The 17,311-nt window shown below is 43.2% G+C and overlaps 3 protein-coding genes across 7 annotated transcripts; 2 read left to right on the forward strand and 1 right to left on the reverse strand.

Annotated features, from left to right (window-relative positions):
* The first annotated feature begins 388 nt into the window (after window positions 1-388).
* LOC147049805 (RING finger protein 122-like) lies at window positions 389-4,298 on the forward strand. 3 transcript variants are annotated; one of them, XM_085922740.1, is made up of 7 exons: window positions 389-871; window positions 964-1,347; window positions 1,550-1,706; window positions 2,511-2,553; window positions 2,635-2,676; window positions 3,167-3,249; window positions 3,644-4,298. In XM_085922740.1, exons 2-7 carry the CDS (start codon window positions 1,323-1,325, stop codon window positions 3,780-3,782), a joined length of 489 nt encoding a protein of 162 aa, XP_085778866.1. In that variant the 5' UTR covers window positions 389-871; window positions 964-1,322; the 3' UTR covers window positions 3,783-4,298. The 3 variants fall into 3 exon arrangements, with proteins under 3 accessions (XP_085778866.1, XP_085778869.1, XP_085778867.1); XM_085922743.1 differs by having other exon boundaries at window positions 984-1,347; XM_085922741.1 differs by having other exon boundaries at window positions 389-600; window positions 746-1,347.
* A 181-nt stretch (window positions 4,299-4,479) lies between these two features.
* On the forward strand, window positions 4,480-7,474 carry pcgf6 (polycomb group ring finger 6). Of its 3 annotated transcripts, none has more exons than XR_015067459.1 (11): window positions 4,480-4,749; window positions 4,846-4,924; window positions 4,997-5,096; window positions 5,201-5,297; window positions 5,416-5,487; window positions 5,572-5,654; window positions 5,740-5,857; window positions 6,015-6,042; window positions 6,316-6,383; window positions 6,632-6,718; window positions 6,944-7,004. XR_015067459.1 is itself a non-coding variant. In XM_085922738.1 (11 exons), exons 2-11 carry the CDS (start codon window positions 4,871-4,873, stop codon window positions 6,992-6,994), a joined length of 789 nt encoding a protein of 262 aa, XP_085778864.1. In that variant the 5' UTR covers window positions 4,484-4,749; window positions 4,846-4,870; the 3' UTR covers window positions 6,995-7,474. The 3 variants fall into 3 exon arrangements, 2 of the variants coding, with proteins under 2 accessions (XP_085778864.1, XP_085778865.1); XM_085922738.1 differs by having other exon boundaries at window positions 4,484-4,749; window positions 6,285-6,383; window positions 6,944-7,474; XM_085922739.1 differs by having other exon boundaries at window positions 4,488-4,749; window positions 5,416-5,471; window positions 5,595-5,654; window positions 6,285-6,383; window positions 6,944-7,471.
* A 470-nt stretch (window positions 7,475-7,944) lies between these two features.
* On the reverse strand, window positions 7,945-10,407 carry LOC147049807 (alpha-internexin-like). The gene is made up of 5 exons (XM_085922569.1): window positions 10,117-10,407; window positions 9,798-10,028; window positions 9,098-9,625; window positions 8,237-8,361; window positions 7,945-8,131 (listed from the first exon to the last, which is right to left on the reverse strand). Exons 1-5 carry the CDS (start codon window positions 10,405-10,407, stop codon window positions 7,945-7,947), a joined length of 1,362 nt encoding a protein of 453 aa, XP_085778695.1.
* Window positions 10,408-17,311: the final 6,904 nt, after the last annotated feature.

Below are 17,311 nucleotides of genomic sequence, written 5' to 3' on the forward strand. Positions count from 1 at the left end.
AAATCCAGACTAAATATTATGGACGACCACAGTGAAAAGGAAAAAATGCACATCAGCAACACAATATTTTGCATCAACACTTGACATTTTCTTTCTCCAATTTGTTTCATAATGAGACCATATGTCATATATCTTTAAAATGGAGCATTTGTCAAGGACAAATTTTCTTCACTTTATTCTTGTTTTTTTTCTAGCATTTAGCTTTATATTGTTTTATTCGGTTGTATAAATTTGCATATTTTTAAAGTACACCCCCACTGAAAAAAATGGAGAAGGAAGTGGGGGAGGTGGAAGGAAAAGCCCAAAAGGGGTGGCAGGCAGGCGGGGGGGGGAGGAGAGAGAGAGAGAGAGAGAGAGAGAGAGAGAGAGAGAGAGAGAGAGAGAGAGGAGGGGGCACTGAAAGCAGAGCTGTGATGCAGTGAGCGAATCACATGAGCCTGGATCTGTTTACAAACTGAGAGCAGCGCACCATAGACGTGAAGTAGAAAGGAGACGAGGACGACGAGAATCAACACAAGTGCGACAGAAAAACCAAGAACGGAAGCCTGACTTGACAGAATTTCCTCATGTCATCCAGCCACCTTCACAGCAGGAATGCAGGTGAAGAGATGAAGAGCTGCTTTCCATAAGATCACCGAGGTTGCTTGCTTGGCTGGCTGGCTGGCTGACTGGCTGGCCGGGCTGACTGTTTGTTGCTGCCATCCATGTCCTTTTCCCTTTGTATCTCCATAATTGGCCACGGCAGGTTGTCACAGGCAGAGAGGAAGGAAGGAAGAAAGCCACGTAGATAACTAAAACAGGAGAGGAGACAGGAAAACGAGGGCGAGAACCTCGTGACAATGTTTTGAGTGGGAGACGAAGCACAACGCAGGTACTGCTAAGCCGAGACATATGGAAAGAGATTCTTTTTCTTGAAATATCGATATTCACATTGTTTTATTCCACATGCCTGCACCCTTCAAGACTTTGGTAATGTGACGCAGGACAAAGACGTTGGAACAATTCTATTTGCATCCCATGGGAATTCAGGAGGATGTTGCTCCCACATTTCTGCGTGAATCATCCCCGACAGAGTAATTGGAGTACAAACGAGCAGCTTGTTACTCCCATGATGGCCACTTGAGAAACTGGTTGCCTGCCTCCAGACGAGAAGAATTCAACACATCGCCGCACATCCCAAATTTGGGCTTACCTAAATGACTGCGACCCTAAGAAGTGGAAGGAATCAAGTTGTGAAGGCCATCCATCCTTTGGGCTTTACAGTGGTCAACCTCTCCAGAGAATTTACAGACTTTTGACATCTGTACAATCGATCAAATTTGATGCAACCTTTTCAGTGGTGTAACGGTGAGTTTTAATTTCTACTTTTCAATTTTGCTCGGTGCTTTGTTTTGATTGCCAATGCAGATCTGGGCAGCAAGTGGCAAAATGGCCACCCCTTCATTCATATTTCACAAACAAACCCAGAAATAAATATGTCGTTATTTGATCTTTCTTGTCTTGAATATTTGTATTGAACTACTCGTTCTACTTCGGCCCATCTTTTCAGGGTGCCGGTGTGACCTTGCATTGCAGAACTCTGACCCCTCCTGTAAGATGACGTCTGAAGAGGTCTTCCATCTGCCGCTCAATGTCTACATCATCATTCTGGGCATCGGGCTTTTTATCCTAATGCTCAGTCTCATTTTCTGCTGCTACCTGGTCAGGTACGTGATAGTCTGCATTCACAAAGAACGTGCACTGGTCATACAAAATACAAAACTGCCTTTTTGTCTGGCAGCTGTTTTTACCTCCTTTTTGAGTGCCCATGACAAAACGGATGGCACATTTTCTCTATCGTGCTAATCAGGGAAAATTTGTAAACTGTGGTGGACAGCTAATTAGATTTTTAATCAGCATAAAAACTGAACTCAATAGACTTCTTGGATCGTTCAACTCGCAAATGAGTCACATTTTTATGAGCTAGAACTGATTTACAATCCAGCATCAACACAGCTTATTTTGTTCAGGGTCATGCGCTTGGAGCCTTTCACAGACAATTTACCACAAGAAGCTGTTGTTTAACAAATGACAAAATGAATCAATCCTGAAGGAATTGGAGTCTGATTTAATCTGAGTGATTTTCCAAGATTTGGAGCTTAACAAACATGTTTCTCCCGAGCAAATATTTTGAAAACCCCTTTTCATTATATAATCTTTTCCACCCGGGCCATCGGTACCAGAAGATGAAAAGTTTTTCTTCCGCGCCAACCTCCAAAATATCTAACACCAAACATTCAGTTCTAACATGTGTTCTGACCAATCGTTTCTGAAAGGTGCTACATGCGGATAGACAAGCTCTGACATGAATTGCCCATTGTGGGAATTCCAAGACTTGTTGAAGGACTATCGCTGCAGATTCATGAGGCACGATTAGACGAGAATAATCCACAGAGTGCATTCAATGTCATTTTCACCACTATGGATGGCTGGCTGCATAATTGCCTTCAAAATATCATTGTGTTTCACAGACTCAGGCGACATAGTGCCAGAGAACACTACGGCTACAATGAGGTAACTCATTCCAACCGTCGCCCTAAAGCAGACTGCAATATTCTTCGAGTCTAAAAGTATTCCTTTTGACATTGCTTGCAGGTTGTTCTAAAAGGAGCAGAGAAGAAACTGAGCCTTCTTGGGGTAAGTTCAGGATGAGGTGAAAGGGTGCCAGCTTAAATCCGCTCGGTCAGATTTACAGCAAAACTTGGCAGCGTGGCCTTGAAAAAGGTGCCCCCCCCCCCCCACCCTCACCTTCATAGTACAGTCAAAAGGCCATCCATTCAGTGATGCTTGTCAGGCTTCCAACACTTTTTTCCAAGACTTGTTATTATAGAAATGACTAAAAGTAGAACTGGAGACAAGCGGGATGGTTGTTCCGAGCCTTGTTGTTGTCATCCTGTGGCAGCGGGCAATGCTGAATCTCTGCGGTTTCTTTCTTGTGAGAAAAGAAAAGATGCATATTTTCATGAGACTTTTTGCTACATGCTAGTTATGTTAGTATTTCCCCCCCCCAAAATGATTTTGCATGCAATTGCTAATCAGCCCATGTTGCTCATATTGAGCTAAGCAGCCAGATGCAATCAATTCCTGTTCTTTGGTTGTTGATTGTTGTCATTTTTTCCTCTTGCAGCAAACATGTGCGGTGTGTTTAGAAGAGTTTCGCAGCCGGGATGAGCTTGGAGTGTGTCCATGTTCACATGCTTTTCATAAGAAGTAAGTTCTGTAATTGCTAAGCATTAGTATTGGACACCAAGCATACTTACAAATCCATCTTCAAAGGGGTCCTGAAAGCACAATGTACCAAGAACACGCCAAAAAAATAGTTTATGAAAATGACTGGTGTATTTTTGCCTTCAAGTTCTCCAGCAGACAAAGGCTTGGCCATTTTGTCAGGTTGTGCTGGAGGCAAATATGAGCACATTAGGGTGTGACGTTTTTGCATGTTTGAACAAGCAAATGACTCGTAAATCTATACAAATATTTGGAAAAGAAAAGAAATGTGAAGGTTTCAAAAATGTTGAATGAATAAAATTTGTAAAATTCTTCATTTGATAGCAATATCCTTTAAGACTTGAATTGTCATCTGTTTTTTTTTTTTTTTTCTCAGGTGTCTATTGAAATGGTTAGAGATCCGTAGCGTCTGCCCCATGTGCAACAAGCCAATATGCCGCCTCCAGCCTGGGCCTTCACAAGCTGCCGAGCAGCCACAGGGTCTCCTGGAGGTCCGGGAGGGACCGCAGATATGATGCGCAAGGCTGTTTCAAAAACTACAAGAACATTTTTATATGACAAATCGTAAGGCGGAAGGACTTATTTGAATGTGAGTGCGCAATGTTTAATAACTGTTTATAATGATGGAGCAAAAATATTGTAGAGCAGACATTTTCTCCAAACTTTCAGAGAAGCACTGGCGTTTTTCTTAATGTTATGGTATCTACTATGAAGACTGCGGTAGTCTGATGTGCTTCTCCTAATGTCAGTCACAATGAAGTCACGTGGGCACATCACACATTTGTGCAAATATTTGTATCTTGAACTTGTCAGGCATAAAAGTCCAATAAAAAATATAAAATGTTGCCCGAAGACTGCTGGGATCGGCTCCAGCACGCCCTCGACCCTCGTTTGGAGGCTGAATGAATGAATGAATGAATTATTTAGAATGTGTGGTGGTGTATTTATGGTCAATTCAACCATTGGTGGTTTACACCAAGTTATATTTCATCTTGCGCAGTCTGAGAGTCCAGGGAGCAAACACTATCGTATCATATAGCACAAAAGGTAAGCAGAGCTGCACCGAGTCATTCGGTTACAGAAATTTGGCTTGCTTATTTGCAAACAGCTGCTATAGCCATTCATCAAAAAAAAAAAAGACTGACATCTCACTTTATTGTGAAAGTGCACACCGGAAGCTAGCTTTATTCAATTACTCCGTTCGCCGCTTCTCGCAGAAGACCGCGAACACAAGTCAAGACAGAAAGTCCACGTGAAGACTTACTACGCGACTTTTTTTCCCCTTCCCGTGACTCCCTGTTATCTCACCAACACAGCACGATAAGCGACCGGAACACACGATTTGCATGCTTTTGAGATGATTTACCAACAACAGCCAACGTACACATGCAATTGAGCACGTTTGCCCGACTTAAATCTCTCCTAGCAAGCTAAAGCTAGCCAGCCGGCTACGTCAGCACACTGTGCCAGTTGACCGGCAAAGTAAACACTAGTTTAAAGCTTACGTTTCACTCAGCGACTCGTTTGTCCTACTTACTCTACCTTAAACATTGCAAACGAGGCTTTTTTACTTCTTAGGAAGCGTGGTTCTCCGAGTTTGGGAATGTCAACGCCTCCCTGTGGTATTAACACATATGGCAGCGATTCCGAAGACGAGGTATCTATTTGTTATGCAGTCAAAGTTATTCATTTAAAAGCTAATGTACTTTATTTGTTTTGATATCTCCAGTCCCAGGTCCCCCTCAATCAGTTCTACCCTTACATCCGATGTGGCTTGTGCTGCGGCTTCCTCATTGATGCCACCACCATCACAGAGTGCTTACACACATGTAAGTCAATCCAAAAGTCTGCATTCAAAATAACAAATTATAATTGTCTTTGTTATGATCATGTCATTCATTAATGAGGTCTTTTTTTGTGTGTTTTTCCTTAGTTTGCAAAAGTTGCATCGTGAAGCATTTTTTCTACAGCAACAAGTGTCCATCATGCACCATTATAGTGCACGAAACGCAACCTCTTTACAATATTAGGTATTTGATTTTTGCCATGGTCATATTTTCCCTCAGTGTGTATTCAATACTGAGAGATTTGTTTTGCATATCACTGTTGAATAAGTCATCTTTTTGTATAAATTGTGTCTTCTGGCAGGCCCGACAGACAACTGCAGGATATTGTGTACAAGATGATTCCTTTCCTTGAGGAGTGTAAGCATTTTATATAGTATGTACTATGGGGCCATTTTCAGATTCCAATTTTTTTTTTTTGCAGCATCCTTATTATCTAAGTTTTAATTTCTGGCCTAAGCTATGCATGTTTTTATATTGCAGTCGAAAGAGACCAGATGCGTAACTTCTACAAAAGACGAGGGCTGGCGACACCCAAATCAGGTAAAGTTGATCCACCAATGGAAATAACTGAAAGGTGAGAGAGCGGTCCTAATCTTGTGTCCGGTCTTTGTTTTCTGTGTGGCAGTGGCCGTCTCCACACCAGCTCCTCTGGCATCAAAACGGCAAAAGAAGGACCCGGTGCCTCAGTGCGTGATCAACATTCCGCCCGAGCTGGACGTGTCGCTCTTGCTGGACTTTGTCGGGTGAGTCGCCTTGACTTGCCAAAGTGACATTGGACTCATATTTCAGCCTAAAAGTAACAACCTTACTTTAAATTGCGGACAGAAAAGCATATTTGAAATGACAACAAATTTTGAAGTTCTCATGCATGTATTGACTCACTGTCATTTTTTCTTTCAGGGCTGAAGAGGGGATAAACGGCTACAAGGTAATTGTTTTATAGCTTGGGAGCTTTTTCAGTCAGCGTTGAAATACAATTCACACAGAAATTTGCAGAAATAAAACAAATAGTGTCCTCGGCATTCAAGGTTACGAACCGTACTGATTAGTTTGATGACGTTTTGCTTAGGTGATAGGTAGAATTGGCGTGTTGTGACTCCCTTACCTAATTTGGAAAGGGAACCGCCTTGAAACATGTTGATTTGCAGTCTGTTGTACTTCGCTGTCCAGCCACTAGAGAGGCCGTATGTGCGTGTGTCAGGTGACGCCACCATTCGCCACGTGGAGCTGTTCATTAGGAAGAAGATGGAACTCGGCCCAACTTGCCAGGTGAGTCGGCCGAGCTGGCTAACCAGCTTAATGGGTCTGCAGAGTCACCTTGATCTGGGTTGTTGCTTCAGACGAGGTCAGGGCAGAATCCACTTTACTGTCACATGGACACTGAGCCTTGTTTATACAATGATGGCAGAAGGATTTGACAGTGAGCTGAAACCTTGGAAGATAACCATGAAAGATTTTGACACCCAGTCCGACCGTGTCATTTTGGTGACAAATTGTTTTTGAATGTTTGTGTGTAGGTAGATGTGGTTTGTGGAGATCAACTCCTGGATCACTATCAGTCGCTAAAAGATATCCAGAATTTTGTAGGAGCTGAGGCTGTGCAGGTAAGCAGCACTATTTTTGTTCTAAAGCTCATTTGCGTGACACATTGGCACCGTTTGACTTGTTGCATGGCCAAGAATACCAAAATAAACACATGATAATGTTACTCTGTGGTCCATCTCTGAGGGTGCTGCTTTGATTCTAATCTCCACTTGGCAAAAGGCATTTGTTAAATTGCTGTCATCAGCCTTTAAAAAGCAATTCTTTTTGTGTGTGTGTGTCTTTAGGATGGTTTTCTGGTGCTCCACTTTGGCTTGGTCCTGTCCTGTCTGGCTTGAAAGGCGAGAGTGGCTCGGCTTCCTAGTGTTGCACACCTCTTGGAAACTGCAAAATGATGGGATTTTTCTTCAAGACTATCTGTGTCAAATGGTGGTTTTTATTTTTGTATACTTTGCCTAATGATGGCTTGAGCTACTTTCTATTTTTGTTTACTTTTCCCAGATGATGCAACATTTTCTCTGCTGTTTTTTATAGCTGGGATTATCATGAAAATGCAAATGTCACTCAAGGAGAACAACTGCCAAAGATTTATAAGCATACAGTAGATTTACACTGGCCTTAGAATTGAAATCTTTGTAGTTGCGCCCCCCCCCTCAAATCTAACTCTAAATGATTCTTTTTTTTGGGGGGGGGTACATCTTAAGGATCAAAGACCATGATCAAGTTGAAATTGACCTCTGTGGTAGAAGTCTTATCAGGTTTACCAAAATGTTTGCTGTCTTACTGCAATTGCTCTGAATAAAAGCTGTTTCTGCGGTACTGATACATTTGTGCCTTGCATGAGGGAACCGACTGCACTTAGTCACTGCTTTTATTCTTTCAATCGGTGAGTTCTAAAGATAGCTGAAATGCAGTCGTCTAGATATGTAGAGCATTTTTAGTAGGCGTCATTTTCACAACCACTTCTAGCAAATATTTCTTAACATCAAGCTACAGCCATAGACGCAAACACACACAGTCTAGTAAGTTCACATTCAGCCAGAAAGTATTTAAGCTTATGTCTCGAATTCTAGCACATGAGTTGCCCAACGCCTAATACTATATTAACATTACTTTGTTTACATTTTGATACAAGCTTCCATTTGAGATCTATTTAGAGTCCAAAAATGTCCCAACATGTTTCAGACTTGTGCACAACGGAAATCAAGAAATCATTTCTGGGCTTAGACGAGAATTTAGGAAATGCAGGATGCGCTATTTATCTCACTCATCGGCTGCGCCCACCACTTCAGTTGTTGGAGTTGATGTCGGCTTGGTCTTTTTCCTCCTCCTTGAGGCTTTCCTTCTTGGCTCCGTCTTTGTCTCGCTGGCCGCTTCCGGAAGAGCCGGCTGGGCTTCGGGGCCGGTAGCCGTAACCGGCGCCTCCGAACGACATCCCTGAGTTAAAGTGAGTCTCTTCTCCTTCCAGCAGCTTCCTTGTAGGATGAAAGGACACATAGATTCAAGTAGTTGTTTTTTGGTTGACATTTGTTTGAGTCGTTATTATTCATGATAATGGCGACAATCCATTTTCTACCCACCTGTACGCAGCTATCTCGATGTCCAAGGCCATTTTGACATTAAGCAAGTCCTGATATTCTCTCAGGTGCTGGGCCATCTCCCCCTTGAGGTTCCTCAGCTCACTATCCAATTGTCCAATAGTGTCCTGTTTTGAAGAGGTCAAGCACGATGTGAAAGGTCACACAGTTGAAAGCTTACTTTTGTCTTTTAAAAGACCAGCATAACCTTTTGAAGCTTACTTAGCTTCTCAAAATAGCCAGTGAAAACAGATGGCCCTTCCTGTATCCAATTTAGCAGCAGTCTGCGTTAATCTAAATACACAGGATCAGTTCACTAAGAACTTTCTCTATCTAAGCCCAAATGACTTCCGCACTAAAGCCCGTCCAGCTGCATTCACCTTCCAGAGCAACATGACAAACTCATTTGTGGTTTTCCAGTTGCTCTGGAAGGTTATTGCAGCTGGATGGAACATTGTAAAGTCACTATTAATCTCAAATTAATTTCTAAACATTTGGAATGAAACAGATGTCCAAGTGGCCAGTGATTTTCATTGGTAAAATTAATAACAGTAGACATGAAGTGCCAAATTGAGCATTCTCATTATAGCTCATCTCCAAATTTTAGATACCATCCAAGGTATTTTCAAGTCATTTGACATCCTAGGTTATCGTCTCTTCTAGTTTCTGCTCAACTTGTCTGTGACATTGAAAAGTCGAGGCCACCTTGAAGGATGCTCTTAGCTAATGGAACTCATGCTGTGACATAATTGACGATTGAACTTCTCAATCCTATTTGTCGGAGACGCTCGTAACCTTCACCGCCGAGCTGTTGCACGTTCAAGTGATTTTGTGTGACACTATTAATGGCCCATCGCTGTATACCTGCAACGCCGTGACTTCAGCATTGTGAGCATCCTCCATCTCTGAGACTTGTCTTTCTAGAGACTCGTTGGCCCCCCTCAGTGTCTCAATCTCCAAAGTCTTGGCCTGCAGCTGCCTCCTGAACTCGTTCATCTCCTCCCTGCTGGCTCGCATGGCCTCGTTGCTCCTGGTGGCCTGTTCGCTAAGGCCGGCGAACTTCCCTTTGTACCACTCCTCTGCCGACTGCAGGTTTTTGGAGGCAATGGACTCGTATTGGTTGCGGATCTCTTTCAGAGCTGAGGTGAGGTCGGGTTTGGCCATTTCCAATTCCACGGAGACTTGCTGCGCTTCCATCAGGCTGCTCAGCTCCTGGATTTCCTCATCGTGGACTTTGTTCAGAAAAGAGATTTCATCCATCAGCGATTCCACTCGGCGCTCCAGATCCAGACGAACGGACGCGGCGTCATCCACATCCTTCCGGAAGGACCGTAAAGTTTGTTCGGCCTCTTCACGCACGGTCAACTCCTCCTCATACTTGACGTTAAGTTTCTGAAATTTTTGGACAAACCAAACCAGTCATTAATAAAATAAAGAGGCCAAATAAATATTTCTAATTCTTTCATTAAAAGATTGTTTCAGTTGTTTTCTGACTGATATATATTACAGCAAGGCATCAATCATCCTTCTCACTTTAATGTAACAGTCATGGATCCTTTTGTACCTGCAGCTCATCTTCCATGTTATTCCTCTCGATCAGGATGCGGTTCTTGTCCCTATTCAGGTCCTCCAACTGGGACCGCAAGTCCCTCATCTCCTGCTGGTAGAGATGAGCGAGCCGCGACGGTTCGCTCTGCCTCTGCCGCAGCGTCACCAGCTCGGCCTCCAGTACTTTATTCTGCTGCTCCAGGTGTCTGACTTTATCGATGAACATGGCGAAGCGATCGTTCAGACCCTGTGCAAAAAGACAAATGTCTCAAAGCAGCTGCTCTTTTCTTTGCCTTCAAGTCTCCGGGGAAATTATGATGACATTGTTGACATACCTGCAGCTGCTCTTTCTCGTTGGTTCGGATGACTTTGAGTTCGTTGTTGACCACTGAAGTCTGGGTCAGGTCGAGGGAGTCCGTGGCCACGAGAGAGAAGGAGGCCGGGGCTTGGCCCGGCCGTCTGTACGTGCCCATGCTGTTTCGGGACACGGCCATGGACCGGAGCCCCGGTGAGCCCCGAGGCATGGAGCTGCTCATACGGGAGGAAGAAGAAGAGGCGGAGAACCTGGAAGAATCCCCGAAAATCTTCCGGTAGGAGGATGAAGTGTAGCGGTCCCTGTAGTTCATCTTTGCCGTGAGTCAGAGCCCAAAGTGAGTTACTCAAGGGATTTGCTGCAGCTTTAAGCAAGGTGGAGCGAACCATTTGATATCTGGGGATACTAATTGGTTAACAAACAAAATGTTGACTCACGTTCTCCACTTATATAAATAGATGAGCGCAGATATTTGGAAATGTTATCTTGGTCAGATAAAAAGGAGCTGTCCATGGTGAACTTCTAGTATTTTATAAAGTCATTGATCAGGGCCAACATCCTATGGATTCTAGTCAGGGTTTCTATTTTTTTACAGAAAATCCCTAATTATGCCCACACATGTTTATGATCAATAAGTAGACTTCTAATCGATGAGATCAGTTTTTTATTTTTCTACAAATTGCTTACCTGAAATTCCCTTAGATGCCACAAGACGGCGCCAAAAGACCTTTAAATATAAAATAGCGCTTTAGCGCCCTCTTGTGGTAATCGTGCCGCATAATCGGCGGAAGCTGAAGATGATTCACCCTCAACCTTCTGGTTTAATAGCCGCTGTTGGAGACATGAATGAGAGCAGGTGGATCATGATGCAAATACCTGAAGACAATATAATAGTTCAACTGAAAAGTGGCGATCAGTAGAAAGCATGATTGATTATTTGCCACTTCCTGAACGTGGAGACATGATTGAATAAAATGTGTATGGAGTCATTTCGGCCTTCTTGAAGAGATGAACTGCAGCGCACACAGACATTCATGGGCGGCCAGCCGGCTGACTGTGCGGCGTGACAGCTCACTGCCGTGCCGCCTGCCGCTTGTGCGTTATTGGCCAGCACCACCGTGTAGGCGTGGACACGACACGACACGACACGACACGACAGTGTGACTCAGCCGTGAGTCACCACGCGACGCGACGCGACGCGACGCGCCTGCACGCCTCACGCAGCAAATAGTACTTGGCTCCTGCTGCGTTTACGTGCCGTCGGTAGAAAAGCCAGAACCGCTGAACACCATATTTGATATCCGTAATATCCATCTTAAGGTCCATGTAGGCGACTAGTATGCTTTTATACTTTCCCTCCACCACTATAATGCCAATTTTGGCCAACTTGTCTATGATATGGAATAAATGTTCAAACTTCTTTCCAAGAATCAATTTTTCACTAATAGGACATTGGATTGTAAGACTAAAGAGAATACACATGGGCTTCTGCATCATCTCATCATCACCTGTCCACCCAGCCATCATTTATTTCTAAAGACTGTCTATCCAGGATGAATCCCCCACCATTGCACTGGTGTGACTCTTTCCAGTGGCCCGTCAACGCCTTTGGAAGTGTTCATAATCGGCACTGACCTTCTTTTCATTATTTACACTGCCAGCACTTCTCCTTCCCTTTTCTTTCATGTTGCTGCTATTGACGTGTTTTTGTTACTTGTCTTTGAAGCATCAACAAGTTAAATATTGTTGGATGTGTTTCATAAGTATGAAGTGAGAAAAGAAACACCATTTATCTAGTTTTGAAAAGAAAATAACTATGTACCCCCCTCCTCCAATGTGATATTGAGAGAAAATGTCACTGCTGTGTTTGTTTGTTTGTTTGTTTGTGTGGTTTTGGGCTCAGAAAAAAAGGCTAGTTTTTCTTGCAGGTTTGTTTTGGCTTTTGATCAATGCAAGGAGCAAGTCAAAGTGAATATTTAGTAATCCGAGTTGTTCTTTCCCCCTCTAGTCATTTAGACAATTCTAAATGTAACTTAGATGGGCCATTTGTTGAATTTCTTTGTTTTGTTTTCAGGCCTCAAGTAGTACAAAAAAATATTAGCATGACTCAAGGCAAACACTTGGAAGTATAGGTGAGACTTTTTTATCTCATCTTGTCCTATTCTCACCTGTCAAGCCACCTAAAATCAAACCATAGTTAACTGAAATGACCTTGCTTTGAAACAAACTAATTGCTTTGCTATTTTAAACTAAAAAAACTTTGCTGTGCTGTCCTAAAAATGTCTTCTTTCTGCTTGATGTTTGTGTAACAAAGTTCGTTCTCCGACAATGTATCGTTGATTGAAAAAGCAGGATGAATGAATATCGTGAAGGCATTTCATGGCAAGCCATGGAAAGGCAGGAATTTAGATTCTCCATAAAGCAGGTCAATGGCACCCATCATTAGACGTTAAACGATGTCTAATGCTGTCCCCCGAGAACACTCGCTAATCACCAACAAGAACTTAAAAGTGTGTGCCTCTGCTTATATCTAATTTGGACCAACACATGTTCATCTGTCCCCCCCCCCCAAAAAAATATTTTGGGAGCAGATTGCGGACAAAGGAGTGGGTGTCTGGAAAGGGTGCTGAGGAGGGGAGACGGACGGGGACCATGGGTAGGAGTCCACAGGCTGGCCGGCCGATTTGCTGTTTATGGACGTGAGTTTGAGGGGTCAAAGGTGGGCGGGAGTGCTCGATGTGTGTGTGTGTGCATTCATCTACAGAAGGACACGCACACACTCGTCTGCCGGTGAGGTTGTGTCTGTGTGTGCACATTGGCTGCTTGTGTGTGTGCTCTTTTGTTTTGCTCTGGGTTGCTGGGTGATGGGACCAGCTGGGAGGGCTGAAGCCATTCACTTCCCTTCTGCTACCCTGAAGGCAGCCAGCAGGAAGAGACAGAGAAAAGAGGTCGGCTGACTAAAATAAGGAAAAAAAGAGAGCCAGACTTCATGCATCGATGTTTATAATGTGAGCCAGGGAGTGATAGCGCTCACAAAAACAAAAAAAAAAGCGATGGTGTGATGCTGAGGGGTAGCTAGGGCAGGCCTTGCGCTAGCTCCACGAGTCGTGATAGAGCTGAGGAGCTGACTCAGGCAGTCTGCTTTGGCGTAGGAGGTAAGACGTAATAGATGACCACCTATTTAACTGAATGATCGGGTCACCACAGAAATAGCTGATTATCAAATCAAGATAACAAATCATAGGTGACGATCAGTGTTTTCTCATTGAGTTACTAAGACTATTAACAAATGATTCAGATTGAGGAAATGTAATCGATCTCAGAGCGGGCAACTCATTTGCCGCCTTGAGCTTGATGGGCCAATACATTCAACTGAAATGTGATTACAATAAAGGAAGCTTATTCAAAATAAATCCTCATATAGGTGGCTGGAGCAGCTGTTAATGTTGATTATGCTAATATACCACTTAAAGCAAAGGTTTTACATGATAAATAACTATATTTCTATTTCAAATTTGAATAAATCAGAGGCCAAGCAGCAATCAACTAAAGTAAACACATCATTTGCAAATACAAATTGTAAATAATTCTTCTCACTCACACACACACACACTCGCAAAACACAATTCATGATTCAGAAGTAATGCCTGGAGAAGAATAGTTCAGCATCCTTCTTGTGGTTTGGAAAAAAAAGAAGGCGCCAGGGGGTGGGAAAAGTTGGAGAAAGAAGTGTCGCTGCAGGCCCGTGAACTTGTGCGGCTGGCTGCTGCTTCCTTGTTCCTGACATGAGTCGGCACAAGATTAATGACCTTCCTGTTTTTCGGCTCCAGTGTCTCCCGCGCGACACTTTTGGACGTTGACTACCCAAATGTATTGAAGGAAACGGTCAAGCGGGTGCACATGGACTTCAAGCATTTGACTTGTACTGCCATTGCAAGCACTAATAAAAGCACTTAGCTGTCACTTGTAGTGTGAGAGAGCAAAACAAATGATTTCCTGTAAGTCACCTGACCATGGAGGCGTTACATCGCCTCAAGCAACTCCACCTCCTCCTTTCTCTCTTTCTCGCTCGCTCGCTCACTTCCGGTATCAAATTCATGTTGCAGAAGGCATGCTGAAAAAAATGTCTCCAAAAAATTCAAGTGTGTTCACCAAGTTTCAATGTAAAGTGTGTCGGGAATGTAGCGAAACAAATCAGCCGTATAAGACCCCATGTACACTATAAAACAGGAAGTGCATTTATACATTCAGCTTTGACATCAATGCCAAATGTTACATAAAGTTTGCCTTTAAAGTCAACTGCAGTTCGCCCGGGGCAAATCGCAAGCTTTGTTTGCAAAGGCGTCAAAACAAGTACGTAGAATTTATTTCATGATGCTTATTTAATCTGGGCTTTTTCTTTTGGAGGTGATTGACATAACAACACTTGGAATTTACGATAAGCACTATTACAATACTGGCTGATGATTCAACAATGAAATGAGTTCAAAACACGAGAAGCTTATTGTTTATTATTGTTTGGGATTTTGCTAGGATGCTCAATCAATCAAGGAGAAAATGTGTGTGAGTTCATATTGCAGCATTTGCAGGAAACTATCATGTGGAAGGTTCGATGGCGTCAACATCCTCTTTTTTTGAAGTCAAGGTATTTTACAAGGCTCCAGGAAATGTTGTGTATTTGGCCGTGTAGGGTGAAAGTGTCACGGGCGCTTTCCACTTTGGTGTGCCAGTGTTTCGATGATTACTATCATTCAGCTCCGACATTTTGCAGCACGCATCATCATCACAAAGGTCCATTTTATTTTACAATGAACATCTTCATCTGCTGTGATAGAGTGGGAATAAAAGCAGATGGGTGTAGACCCCCCAAAACTCTCCTTGTTCAAGCCAGCCAGACTCCCAGCCCCTCCTCCTCCTCCTCTTTTCCACCCCCAGCCTCTCCCTAAATGTTGAGATGCGACACGCCCTGTTTTATAGCATATGATTATCTGGTCCTCTTCACATACACTGCCAAAATCTTGCAGCACACATATATTTGATTTGATTTGATCTCATGTGAAATTGTAAATCGTAAATGGGAGCCCTGTTTTATATCGTCTCACTGACTGGCACAGATGTGCTTCTTCCAAAATGTCAAGACTGTAGTGCGTGACTGGCGTGCCACATTTAAAGACACGATCTGCTTTGATTAGCCGCAATTGTGACCACACCCACAATGGTTCAGCCCTCCTTCTCGCATTAGAGATTTCCGACTGCAGTGAAAATCAGTTCAGGTAGCTGGCTCCCGATTATGATAAGCAGTAGAAAATGGATGGATGGGAGTCAATGGCATCATCTGAAAGTAGAGAGAAATTTGGTGATTTCAATCAATTAAAAAAATGGTTACATTTACAGTTATATCAATCACATATTGGAAAAAAAAGTAGATGCAGGTATAAAAGGCCTCCCAAAATGGTCCAATTTATGAAACCTTTATGGCACATCAATCAAATCTTGATAGTTTTATTTCAAATTAATTGTGGCGGTGCATAGAGGAAAATATATCAAAATGGCCGTTGTCCAGATACCTTTGAAGCGAGAAAAAAGAGAAACCAAGAAAGAGGAGCAACCGGATTTGTCACCAAGAGGGAGATGAAAGAAGAGCGAGAGAAATCAAGCTAGAGGGAGGGAGGGAGGGAGGGAGGGAGGGAGAGATGTTGTGGGTACAGCTCTCCAGTTGGCCCTGCCCTCTCTGCTCACTGAGCCATTTCCTGTTTTTGACCTGAAATCTTTATTTAGAACCATTCCTCCTCGCTGCTTGGCATTCACGACTTGGCGTCAAGTCTAGAGGGATGAAAACTAAAAACTAAAATCTGATTTTACGGCTCGGTTATTGGATATAGTGACGTTAGAAGCGTTGTCTGAGCAGAGTAGCTTGCTTGGATTTTTACGCTTTCTAATCGGCGATTAATAACAAATATTTCAAAGCTCTATGATGAAACCATTGCACAATGTGCTTGACCTCTGATTTGTTTGGCTAGGAAAGCAAATGTACTCCATTTGAAATCATAGAACTAGAAATACGTACCCTGACAGTTATGAAGCGTTTCCCACCTACTTGCTGATTTTCACATCATTACTTTTTAATGATAAATGAACCTGCTGCCATTCATACAAATGAATAATAACATTGGCGCCCAGCTTTCACACTGGCTGGACTGTGAGTAATTATTTCATCGTTGAGACGTAAAAGGAAGGAAAACATTTTTTTGAAATAGTCATATCGCAGTGATAACATGAGTTGTTGCTATGCAACTTACAAATATTTGTGGCACTGGGCTGCGTGCCATTGCAGGAACTTGGATGTTGTAGGACTACAAATGTGACTTTGTTGTGTAACTTCATCCACCTTTATTTTCATCCGTATGTGCTGCGTAGTTTGTAAAATGTCACCTTTGTGTGTTTAATTAGTGATATCTGGAGACCACAGGAGTAATTATCATTCAGATGGCACTGAACAGAGACGACTGTGTTCCAAATATCCAGCTCAATAAAAAAAAAACAAATCCTTGTGGCAAGAGTTTTGGTCAAAGTCTGTCCTGAGAGTAGACACCCTGTCTGGACAAATATGGAAAACAGCATTGTTTCTGTGTGTGTGTGTGGAGCAGCAGCACAAGGTTGAGTGTGCACTGGGGGGTAGGTAGTAAGTAGTAAGTGCACAAACACTTTGAGTTGCCCTGTCTTGTGCACGCTAATGCCCCCCCCCCCACCGCTGTCTTGTCTGCACAGTCTGCACAATGCCTATCTGTAAGTTTACCGCTCATCTGCTAATATGGGATGTTATTTATTGGCATCACATTAGCGGGATCAATAACATCAAAACCAGATTCATAGTAATAGCTAGTTTAAATCACAGTGGAGGGGGGGGGGGGGGAATGTAATGGCGTCACATGTCAGGGCAGCTGCTGCTTCTGCTGCTTCTTCTGCTTCTGCTGCTTCTTCTGCTGCTGCTGCTTCTTCTGCTGCTGCTGCTGCTTCTTCTGCTGCTGCTGCTTCTTCTGCTGCTGCTGCTGCTGCTTCTGCTTCTTCTTCTTCTGCTGCTGCTGCTGCTACTTTGCTGTTTAGTCCTCTTGTATCAGGTTGTTGAGCAAAGTACAGTGCGTGGATCTCCCTTGTTGCAGAATGCTTTGCAAGAAACCACAGTTTCAAAATCAAATCAAAGCAATTATGGCGAATAA

The sequence above is a fragment of the Syngnathus leptorhynchus genome, chromosome 10 (assembly GCF_054491065.1).
Source record: "Syngnathus leptorhynchus isolate UIUO chromosome 10, UIUO_Slep, whole genome shotgun sequence".
Taxonomy (NCBI): domain Eukaryota; kingdom Metazoa; phylum Chordata; class Actinopteri; order Syngnathiformes; family Syngnathidae; genus Syngnathus; species Syngnathus leptorhynchus.